At 38.7% G+C, this 11,909-nt stretch overlaps 2 protein-coding genes across 3 annotated transcripts; both read right to left on the bottom strand.

The window, feature by feature from the left end:
* Window positions 1-1,718: 1,718 nt before the first annotated feature.
* LOC112283211 (uncharacterized) lies at window positions 1,719-4,288 on the bottom strand. Of its 2 annotated transcripts, none has more exons than XM_024521651.3 (4): window positions 3,554-4,288; window positions 2,940-3,098; window positions 2,431-2,654; window positions 1,719-2,144 (listed from the first exon to the last, which is right to left on the bottom strand). In XM_024521651.3, exons 1-4 carry the CDS (start codon window positions 3,803-3,805, stop codon window positions 1,970-1,972), a joined length of 810 nt encoding a protein of 269 aa, XP_024377419.1. In that variant the 5' UTR covers window positions 3,806-4,288; the 3' UTR covers window positions 1,719-1,969. The 2 variants fall into 2 exon arrangements, with proteins under 2 accessions (XP_024377419.1, XP_024377420.1); XM_024521652.3 differs by having other exon boundaries at window positions 1,719-2,308; window positions 3,554-4,255.
* A 3,118-nt stretch (window positions 4,289-7,406) lies between these two features.
* Window positions 7,407-11,909, bottom strand: LOC112283358 (putative galacturonosyltransferase 10). The gene is made up of 6 exons (XM_024521948.3): window positions 10,820-11,909; window positions 10,531-10,598; window positions 10,048-10,236; window positions 9,663-9,800; window positions 8,700-9,290; window positions 7,407-8,481 (listed from the first exon to the last, which is right to left on the bottom strand). Exons 1-6 carry the CDS (start codon window positions 11,004-11,006, stop codon window positions 7,942-7,944), a joined length of 1,713 nt encoding a protein of 570 aa, XP_024377716.1. The 5' UTR covers window positions 11,007-11,909; the 3' UTR covers window positions 7,407-7,941.

Here is an 11,909-nt window from a genome sequence, read left to right as displayed (position 1 = left end):
ATGGCATTATTGAAGAAGATTCTTGAAGTTATATATATATTGAATTACTAATTCTTTAACTTTTTTCTTTTGTGTGATGAATTTTTCTTGTAGGTGGGCTTGAGTGACTACATCATTTGTGGAGTATGTATTTTCAAGGGCTAGCCATGCTTCATTAATTGTCTTGCATGCTCTGACATGAGAGAAAATTGAATTTTTTGAACAATCCTAAATTGTTGCTAAAGCAACATGATTCTTCTTTTTCTAAGTAAAGATTTTAATTTGATTGGTTGGTCGTGTTGTTGTTATTGCACCTACTTCTTGAATTGGTATTGGTTGTGTTTTTTTTCTTGAAACTACATCCTATATGTTTTTGTTTCAAACTTCATCTGAATCTTTTTCTTCCAGATAGAGTACTACAAGGTATCAAACTTTGGCCATTTTTTTTTGGCAAGGTTGCTTAAAGCCATGTTTCTTTGAAGTCAAAAGGAGGATTCACTAATGTCCCAACTTTCTATATTGAATAACTTCTACAAAGCCTCTTTTTTTCCTATGTTGTTTATTGTGTTTCTAAGTTTTATATCATAAAAACTCTCTTATAACCTTGCTCTGGTACCATATTAGAAGTAGGTGAATCTAAGAGTTACAGAAACCATATGAATTAATTGATAATAATATTGTATGTAAATTATTTATCTTATCAAGGAAAGAGCGACTAAAAAAGTTGTGCCCCCTTGACAGGATGCAACGTTCCACTCTATTTTGAATGTTATGGATGAATTGGTTATTTCTAATCTTGATTCTGGTATTGAGACTTTTCTATCTATGGTACCATGAGTCATGTCATTTTTATCTTGGTAAAGAAATTGTGTGAGATACATACACATATCAAAACATTAAAAAATATATATATATTGCAACTTTTTACTTGAGGATTTTTTTTTCTTTTTTTTTGTAAATTTCTATATATATATATATATATATATATATATATACATTTTTTTACTTTTAAAGAAAAAATTGTTGAAGTCAATGTTACATTAAAACTATACTTAGTATTAATGTGTATTTTTGTGTAAGTGAGCAGCATTAGATTCAAAAGACCTATGAAAATTTTGGATTTCACAAGAGTATTGCAAAAATAATCTCACAAATAAGATAAATTTTATATATGTTCATGTGTTTGTAGAATCATGGATAAACCACTCTATAACACCCAAAATCATCATGAAAAGTAAATTCAAGAAAAAGAGATGCTTTGCAAGATTATTTTCTTTATAAGTAAATTATATTGTTGTTTTCTTTTGAGAAATATTAAAATGATTCTTAAAGAACACATACATACACATATGTGTATATATATATATATATATATATATACTGTTAAAATATAATATAACACCCAACTTTACTTCAATACTAGAGGTATGTGTCAGACAAATTAAATGATTTTAATTATGGACAATTGAGTGGTAAAAAAAAACCCCCCACTACACTTGAAGTTAGTATTACTGCTGTAAAGAAAATTTGGTGAATTGCACAATAATGAACATGTTAAGAATTCTCTAGGTCATTGAGCTCTCATTTCGTCATTAAATTTCTTTAAGTATCACGAATATGAATATTTTGAAAGTGCGTCCGGGGTCCAAGACTGACTTCCAGATTCATTGATTCAGGCCAATGCAAAAACTGAGAATATCACAGTGATTGATAATAACAAGCAGTGGAAGACGCAGAACAAGACGGAATAGACTCTCAATCTTTACAAATGTTAAAGCTTCAAAGTAACATGTGCATCGTCCAACCCTCCCAAACACAAGAGTCTATCGCAAACATGTTTTAAGGACACTTCGTTGATTGTAGACAGAATAGCATAGCAATTCAATGTAGTTTGATGATCAGACGAAAAAAAGTGATTTGCTTTTGCTACTTTTGTACAAGTCGCTCTAGATACATTGTTAGATTTATCCAAAAAGAAAAATAGAGGCGCCTAGTGAGGTCGTGGAACACCGCTGTTGTCTTCAGTTTCTCTCCTTGGGACAGGAAGGTTTCCTGACGTGCTGTTGTGTGGAGCAGCAGCTAACATTTTGGAGATATCCTTCGGAGCTTCAAACTCATCTTGTGGACACCGTTGCTGAGGATGCGAAAGAAGTATGCACATACTCCTGCACGTCAAATGGACAACAAGATTGGTTGGGGTCGTCTTGGATGGGGGGGGGGGGGGGGGGATATGCCAGCACTTGCTCTAACAATTGAGAGGAATGAACAGCAATTATATGACCTACATTGGAATCTGGTCCAACAACAAAATCACAACTTCTGGTGGAACCTGTGGATTTGAACAAGAACCTTTAATTAAAAGTTTGAAGATGGAGAAGAGATAATTTTGAAGTGAATGTAATGAACTTGTAATATCCTAAAGATTATAATCTACACTGAAATAAAGCTCACCTGAAAAGCAAACGTGCACTTCCACTGCTGCTTTCAAAAATGTAACTTTCAAACTCACTGACGCGCTCTAGAGCATCCACAAGAGAGTCATATACATCTTGAGGGCAGTTTTCATGAGTGGGCTTATCATGCAAATACAAGGCATCAAATGTGAAGAGCCGCTGCTTGTCCGGCCACTGCATTGCTACCTCTATAGGCACAGACGATCTGCAGTATATAAGCACCTGTACAATGCAACAGTATCAGCAAATCGACCCCTACAAGACGTGTCCAAAACTGCGCACCAATCATTTCTTAATACAAAATCCAATTAATACGGACAAATCACAGTGTAAGCCATCTCATGAATGACACACAAGTCTGTCCAAATCGACTTCAGAAACACGACCATGATGCACTCAGTCTCATCTCATTAAAGACCATCTTGAAGTCAAAAAAAATACCAAGAGGTAAAATTCTGTAACGACTGAAAACTTGCGAATAGTGAAGAACTTGAGAATAAAGATTACCATTCTGAGCCTTCTGTTCAAAGCAATGGATTGATGTGCCTCTGCAGCTGCCATACGAAACAGTTCTGAGAGGTCACAACGAGGATACGTCCCCGAAGAGGCCAAACCACGCACAACTTGGCCAATTACGTCAATATCACTGGAGAATCCTCTCTTCAACTGCGACGAAAGCACGTCATCATAAGTTTCTACAAATACATTGGGGGATGAAATCATTGACTCTAGCCACGTAGCGACGAAAATAGAGCTACCTTCATCGGAAAAACCCTCAATCATGTAAACAAAAAGACTCATGATTACGACTTGGAGGTGTAACAATACAATGCAGAAATACGATTGACTTTTTCTGTACATGGATTCCTCTAAGTAGAAAAGGATCTAAGCCAGGTATTCTGCAATCTTAAAAACTTCGAGCACATGATTTTCTTGCAATATGCAGATACAAAATTTCTCAGGGCAACTAACTAAATGAACAATTCAAAGCAAAGACGAAGCGAGGGAAATGGGGTGATGCTATTGAGAAGAAGCCCACAGTCTCACTTCACTGAGTATACGCCCCTACCGAAAACCCAGAGACATGACCGAATTCACGAGTCCAAAATGGGTATCCATACCCAAGAAGCCGAGTTCCGAAGAGTGGCAAATGCGAATCGGTGCTGCGAATTCACCATGAGCTTGGAGTGTACAAAAAGGATTATTGCTTGCTTTATGGCATCTAAGCGACACAGCCCCTTGCCCTGCGTCCCCAGCTTCATTTCCACATTCATTTCGGCATCCGCATCCACGCAGAAAAGAATGTCCTCAGCCATATGACCCATACCCCGCAGTCCGTAACGCGAGAAATACGCCTCTCCCTCCCCTTGCATCCCTATCCACCCACCCACCCACCGAACTCTCCACCAATGTACCGCAAATGCTGTGAAATCCTAACGCACTCTCCTTACGGCACAACATTCACAGCCATAAAACAATCAATCGAGCCCACAAACCCTAAACACTCCAAAACATTCCAAACTCCAGGAATAGTCCTAAATGCTCTGAAATCGCAACATCCACGTATTCTCAAGAAGAACTTGGAGCACTGGAAACCTAACCATCGCCATGGCCTGCTGCCCACATCCGAGAGAGTTGTTTACAGCTGCAAACGAGGCCTGGATGGGTGTCAATCCACATCCGACTATGTCGGACAGCAAACCAGGGAAATGGAATGGAATTGGAGCTCTCGATGGAATCGAACTACGTGTGTGTGCATGTGGGGTCGTGTGCTTCGAAAACTAACCCGCACAATGTGATGCTCTCTCTCTCTCTCGGTGCGATTCGGGGATGCAAACCCTAATTTCCAAACTTGAGAGATTGCTTCATCTCTCCGGACATACCTTCTTCTTATTATTACTATTCTTCGTTTATGGCTCTTTTCACACGTCATGTTCATTTAAACTAATCATGACAATGTTCATAATTTTATTTATTACATGGGTGTGTGTTGAAAGTGTGTTTCATTGCTCTAATTATTGTTGGTATTACGTGCTTGTTGCAAATATTTATATTTATATTTAAATAATTTGACCACTTCAATGTAACAACATATGATGTAGAACACTTTGCAATTATGTCCAATTAAGGTAGAGAATGTGTCTTTATAAATTGCTTATCAGTTGATTAATCATATGTTATTACTTTTTTGAATTGTTTCCTATCTTTTGTCATTGTTGTTTAATTTTGGTATTGGTCTATTTATAAGGATTTTATATACTCATTTTATATTTAATTATTTATCTGTTTTCAGTGTTGCATAATTGTTTATTTAACTCTTGCTAACTTTACATTAAATATTACAATAATTAATTTTGTTGAATTGGAAATGTTTTTTACTCAAAAATTAGTAAATACAATAATAATAATAATAATAATAAATTATTCACATATTTATTTAATTACTAACAATAATGAATTTTATGGATGATTGTAAATCCACAATATATTTATTAGCAACTATTATGTTTAAATTTGTACACAAAACTTTATTAGGTTTAGCATCATTGCATTTTATCAAAATCTTCAATAGTTTATTTTTGCAATCTAGTCCTAAGTATGACAAACTACTTTACATCCTATAATAATTAGTTTGTGTGTACACAAATTTCTTAAGTTCAGTTAACAAGAGCATTTTAACAAATGAAGGAACAAGTTTATTTTTGTGGAGAAAGCTCATAAGTTTCAAGTTGTTTTAAATATATAAATATTTTTACAATCAATTGAAATATTTATTAAATGAGAGTTTGTACAACTAATTTCTATTCATGTGCTTGAATAAATTGTCTCACAAGTTTGTATTAAATTTCTTATAAGTAATGGTCTCTTTGTAAATGATTATATATATATATATATATATATATATATATATATTACATTCAAGCAAAAAGTATAGTATAATCTAAAATTTCTTGAGTGCAAAACCTTGTGCTTGCAGATAGTGGGTTAAGATAAAATTCCAACTGATATATATATATGTATATATATGAATTTATTTATTTATTTACTTGTGTATTAAATATCAATAAAAAATATAATCAGTAAGTTATAGTATAAATAATAGGTGAGAGTAAAAAAGGGATTTAAGGTCTTGTATTTGATACTTAGCACAAATAAGAGTTGTGGTGCCTCTTTTTATTTCTTATTCACAAAATGTGTTTTTTTTTTCATAAACAAACTAAAGTTGCATAGGTTCATCTCCTACACCTAATAAAACGAGTGGGCAAACCAAAAGTTTAGTACCCATCTAAATCCATCAACAAAATGAACATTTACTAAGAATTTCTATTTGTATAATATCTTTCCCAACATGAGCCACTAAATATCCCATTGCCTCCCTTTCTGAAAACCAAATCAATTACAAAATGCATATTATTTTTGATATTGGTACATTTACAATAATGGCTGTAAATTTTAATTATATCAGTAATTAAGTAAATTTTTTTAATAAGTTATTTTTAAATCTTTGTTTTTGAATGAAAAAGAAGTTTGTTAGTTGCAGAGAAAACAACATAAATTTAACTTAGTGAATTGTTGGGGGGAGGGACAAAGAAAAACATGATCAAACGATAAGGATTTATGATGGAAATGAATTTTACTGGGTTTAGATTTCTATTAGTTGAACAAATGATTTTCTCTGCAACTCCAATTGTCCACTCCAAAGCATCTACCAAATTCATAGTATGTTGGTTTCAGGTACAGATTACACATTCTGTGTTCAATGACAAGCGTAAATTATTCAATGATTCTTCAAAGTGCATATTAATGCTTGCATGTCTCATATCCATCTCCAACAAGGAAGTTTATGTCCACTCTTTGAAAGACATGACATGAGAGGAAAATGATGGGTGTTAGTTCAGGTCTAGTTATAAAAAATTGGGAGGCAGTATTGGAAGCCCTTCTGCTTGAAGGTCTATACACTGAACATCAATAATTGAACTCCATCTCCAGTAGGTCTAGATTAGGTTTATGTAATATCAGAGCAATCAAAATGATTGGTATAAGGGTATCAACAGCTGGAAATGAACAAATTGTGTCACTCTTATAACTTGCATGACTCTTCTGCACATTGCAGACCACCTGGGAAAGGTGGGTTATGTCATTTTCATGTCAAGTTCCTGTTACGTCTTAATGTATTTGACTTTTAGTCTCAGTATGAAATTATTGGTAATAAAGAAATTCATTTGCAGTGAGGGTCATTTTCAGCAGAATCATGAAGAGGACCTTTGGAATGAGATGCAGGGATCTCTCAGCGATCTCAACAGCGAGAAGACACAATCTCTCCAGTAACAATGAAACTTCTATGATAACCATCTCAATAAAGTAGCGCTTCTGTCATTTTGACTCCAAGTTGGGGTAAAACATCAACATCCATGTGCAGACATCATGGGCACTAAGAAATTGCAATAAGCGACCGTGATATCCAAGATGAGCTTGTTGCAAGGGAACTGGTATGCATAGAATCTATTTTCAAACAGCAATTAAAATCTGTGAGTTTTGCTCGAGTATCTGTAAAGTACTAGCGTACATTTAACTCCACTTCTAAATTACTGCATCCTGTCAACTCGCATAGATACTCTTAGAGATGATCGCTGATGCTGAATCTATCTACATCTATCCTTGCATTTCCGACGTTTGGATCAACGCGAGTGAAAACTAGAGTTGAGGAAGTTTAGAATGAGATACCCACACGCATGAGTGCAAGTAATAATTATTCATGGACTGCCAGTACTTAAATCAACCTTCGGCTCTTTTGGTAACAGGCAGGTGGGATTCAGATACGTCCAAAACACTTACAAACACCATTCTGCAAGTCGATCTTGAACACATCTATAAACACACATTTCTCACCAATTCCACAAACACCGACACAAAAGTATTACCAAGGTGAGGACAGGTAGTACCAAGACCACTGACACATAGTCCCACTTGAAGTTTTCAAAAGCAATGAATACCTGTATTTAATTCCAGAAATGAGCCTAAGTAGGAACGATTGATCGAAGAATATTAAACTTAAAGAAAGTGGGCGATCACTCTTCTACGCCGCCTGCTCCTTGCTAGCTGTCGCTTCCAGAAAGACCCCGTCACAGTCAAGACCGATTATCCTCGGATCAGCTTTGTTGTGCAACTTCGCATCTTTGCTTCCGTGCAATTAACCATGCCAACTTAACAAAAGCTGCCACTCGTTCAGTGTTGAGGTTAGAGTGTTTCTCACAGGATTAGATTACGAGGTCCGCCTCCAAGGACCTGGAGAGCGTTGACGGCCACTGTTTGCTCGAATTCTGATGCACCACTTATTGCTGAACCAGGTCCAACTTCGTGGCAAGGAGAGTCTGAAGCACTGGCTGAATAGCTAACCCATACTTGGATGACGAATCTTCACAGACATTTGCTTGCATGAGAAGGCAACTTCGAGATCTTTGAAATGGACCTGGGAATCTGGTTAGTCTAAACAAGGTATATGAATGGTTTAGTGAAAATTGCACTGTTGCAAATAAGAATTCTGGTAGTCAACATATCGCTCCCAGACGGGCTTGTACCTACTCATGGCTAGTTTTAGCCATGGCTTCATGTTGCCATTGTAATGCACAACGGCGCCATTCTCAATTGACTCTGCATCAATATTTGCGTCGTAACCAAGTCCTAAAATATGCCACCGTCTATCCAGAGGCTCTGTGAGCCCGTAGAAGGCAAGTAACCCTGCGGGCAACGTCCCCAGTTTCCAAAGCGTCCGGTCTACATTTTGTTCTTGCCAGTAGTGGTACCTAGCAGTTACATTCTTCTCTCTCCATTGAACCAAGTCAAACACATTCATCCCAAATGCCCAACCACATGCATCTGGATCAAAATGAGATTTGATCTTCGGATGGGAGAAGTTCAAGTACTTATGGAAGCGATGAAAGCTCTCCAGACAGGTTTCCACTGCACCGTTCACATTACCGTGTAGATCAAGCGAGAAAAGGTCGGAGAGATCTCGTTGAACCACGACATCATCATCCAAGAAGACGACCTACAAAGGAGAATCAAATGATGTCAGCCAACCAATAAACAAGTGAATCCAAACCTTGATGTAAAGCCCACCGCAGCTGTTACCACAAACATTTGAATGGAACGTAGTGATACGAGACGTGTACATTATCAGAATAAAAATAGCCCGTTAAAAAACTGAGGCGATATTCCTTAACCATGCAACACGAACACGTAACCACCTTGAGGAAAATAGGGTACCTTCTCCAGTGTGGGATAAACTTCCGGAATGTAGAACCGTAAATGGTTCAGCATAGACAAATATTTGGGATTCCGAAACTTGAGCGCAGTTTTTTGAGCTTCCCCCCCACCTGGAGTATTAGACCGGAAGTAGTAACTTTGAGTCTCTGCATCTTGAAGTTGCTTGAGAACTGGAACGTAAGTAGCATTCAACCATGTGAAGCTCTCCACATACCGGATCTCAACCGCCACACCTTTGAAGTCATTCTCCGCGAACCACGTTTGCATCGCCCCGTGGTTCACAAAATCTGTGACGACATGGAAGACAAGGCGCTCGGGATTATGTGAATTCATTATTGTGGAGTTGATGACAACGGAAGCACCCAGTACGTTGTCAGAAAACACACAGAAGTGCTGAAGAGCAGTATCCGTGAGCTTCGGGACGAAACTCTTCTGCATTGCCTCCGCTTTTTCGCGTAGCTTTCCATCCGTAGCCCACTTGGTCACAAGTCTCAAGCTTAAGCAGTGAAGACTCTTTGGAACTGCTTCTGCCGCTAGCTGCCCAAATGTTGCGCTTTGAGTAGCTGCTGTATTGGCCATTTCTTCCAGAGCCTGGATCAGTAATTAGGTCAACAAGAGTTTCTGAACTAAATCATCTCACAAGAAAGTAATGACCTACATGTCATCTCTTCCAATCATACAGGCTAATCTAAAGTACGTGTCGTCAAATAATCACTGGCGAAAACCTCAAGTTGTCCACATGACTAACAAATAAGTCGACAATTTATTCCTTATCTGCATGAAAGTTAAGTTAATACAATCTTTACACCATGTAAATCTAATACAAGGTAACGCTGACAATCAACCTTAGGTACACATTAGTGAAATTTGGCAAGCTTCAAGTTGATAAGGGATTGAATAGATGAAGCCAAGATGGCACACACACACACACACACATACGCAGGGCATGAAGCATAAACTCACCTGCATTTCGGCTTTCAGTTTCATGAGCATGGTGGCGCTGTCATAGTGCAGTTCTTTGGCTTGAAAGATGAGAGCAGACATCTCTCGCATAATTGGTTCTGCCCCTTCCCACAGAATCGGGGTTCCCCGAGTAGCGGCCTGAACACCAAAATTAGGGAAGAAAAAAGACTAAGGAAATTACACATGCGGAGGATATTAACAAAGAAGAAGAAGAAGAAAAAGAAGAGGAAGAGGAAGAAAAGAAGCACACACTACTTTGGAACAGAACATACGTGTGTCACAAAAAGATATTCCTGTGAAGCCAACCTACATTTGTACGCCATGCATCAATTGTGGCAGTAAACGTCAAATCATAACTGATACGGAATAGAACACCACCACATACCAGAGATAGGAGCTGTTGTGCAGCTCGAATTTGGGCACTCAGATGCCAAGCCAACTGCAGATTGTTGTTCTCTTTGGCAATCACAGCATAGGATTTGCAAAGAGTCATTTGATCACCAAGCTGTCTTGAAAGTGAGTCCAGACTGAGTGCTTCGTCGGTTGAGCCATCGACGCCAGGTATTCTCTCACCCTGACAAGTAGATGCATACAGAGGAGTAAGTTCAGGGCGAAGCTAAGAATGATTCAGCAAACCACTTCCTGATTAATGTATCAATCATCCACTTTTACACTGAATACTTCAAAAGTATCACAATGTCCTTCATTATGAACTCTTGAATCATTAGAAACATTTTTTTTCATTTAACCCACTCGAAGTTTGGCCATAAAAAAGAATTGAAGGCTCTCAATCACTTCTTCTCAAGCTGGCTAAAATTCACACGTCCCTCGCCAAATGAGACTCATTCTAATTCGTGTCCACACTCACCACAGATTGGGAAGGATTGGGATGCCATTGTAGCCCTACAAGGAGGAACCCTGCTATGAAAAGCACTCCTGCAGGATAATAGATCGACTTAATCTGAGATATTTTCTTCCAATCCGAGGATCGAACTATCAATCTTAAATTGAAGCTCTCACACAAGACAATGCAAAATTGAAAAAGGAAAAATAGGATCCAATGTTACAACAGCAAACCTCTAGAGATCGGCAGAAGAAAAATATGTTCCCGAAGCTACCGACCGAGGATGCAAGCATTGAGAGGAAGAAACAAAAACCTGCAATGAGGAGAAGGGAGAGATAAGTGGGACGTCTACGTGCAAGGCCTCTGCGACCAAGCTCTTTGCGAAGGCGCTGCTGGGGAGACGGACTGGAACTGTTAAACATCCCCGCTCGCATGCCGTTCTCCCTCCCTATTTTGACTCCGTTCAATCCCACGAACACCTCCTTCTTTTCCAGCAACATGCTCCGAGCCAATCCTTCTTCCGCTCCTTTCTAATCCCCCGAAGAAGTCCCTTCTCCACCATACAAACTGTGATCCGCGAGTTAACTGCCCCCAACTGCTCACTGTCTACTTGACGTAACCATTGCTATACCTCAAACCTCCGCGAGATGTGAGATTTGCCTTGCGAACTGACTCCTTATCGTAGATCTTACATCCTTTTCACCCCCCTCCCCCCCTTACCACAGGATCCAACCCGGCAAACTCTGCAGCTCAATCCTCAACGAATTCTTCACAAACTGCTACAACAACACCCACGGCCTCCCCAGATCCATCCACACTCCAAACACACAACCAGAACCTAAAAGCACTCTCAGCACGCACCACAACTGCTCTCCGTGCCTTCACCTCAGTAACAACTCCCACAATTCCTAAGAATCATCCACATTAATTATATATATATATATATATATATATTTACGCGGTATGAAAAACAAAAATAAAAACAACAACAACAACAACAACAACAACAACACTGGTAAGCTGGAGGGGTGTAAGAACTAGTTCAAGGCCGACTCTTCAAAGGCGTAGTACCGTCTTCTCCCCAAGCCCACTAACGAGTGTCTCACTCTCCCTCAACCATCTCTCTCTTGGAAACTAAAACCTCCTCCTCCTCCTCCGCATCCTGGAAAGACAACTTTGTGATGAGATCCGGGTATGGCCCACTTGCAAACTAGGCAAACAACTAAGACCCCAATGCGGCTCAGATCGTCACACACAGGTTTAGAACGAGACAAAGCCGGGCGTTAATGAGACAAAACCGGTGAAGCGGGAGTGAGTGAGTGTGTGAGAGAGGCGGGAGCTTGATGCGAGACGCGGACGATGAAGATGTGCGGACGGTGATACTGCCTCCATTGCAACTCAAC

Source organism: Physcomitrium patens, chromosome 6, assembly GCF_059467195.1.
Source record: "Physcomitrium patens ecotype Gransden chromosome 6, ASM5946719v1, whole genome shotgun sequence".
Taxonomy (NCBI): Eukaryota; Viridiplantae; Streptophyta; class Bryopsida; order Funariales; family Funariaceae; genus Physcomitrium; species Physcomitrium patens.
The sequence above is the reverse complement of the archived record's forward strand: the minus strand, read 5'-3'. Positions and strand labels throughout refer to the sequence as shown.

Coding starts and splice junctions, on each gene's coding strand:
- LOC112283211 (XM_024521651.3), bottom strand. CDS start 3,805: ATGCAAGGGGAGGGAGAGGCGTATTTCTCGCGTTACGGACTGCGGGGT. Junction 2,655..2,939: donor TGAACAGAAGGCTCAGAATG/GTAATCTTTATT, acceptor TGCATTGTACAG/GTGCTTATATACTGCAGATC. Junction 2,145..2,430: donor AGTGCACGTTTGCTTTTCAG/GTGAGCTTTATT, acceptor TTTGACGTGCAG/GAGTATGTGCATACTTCTTT.
- LOC112283358 (XM_024521948.3), bottom strand. CDS start 11,006: ATGTTGCTGGAAAAGAAGGAGGTGTTCGTGGGATTGAACGGAGTCAAA. Junction 10,237..10,530: donor CCAATCCTTCCCAATCTGTG/GTGAGTGTGGAC, acceptor TCTACTTGTCAG/GGTGAGAGAATACCTGGCGT. Junction 9,291..9,662: donor AACTGAAAGCCGAAATGCAG/GTGAGTTTATGC, acceptor TTACTGATCCAG/GCTCTGGAAGAAATGGCCAA.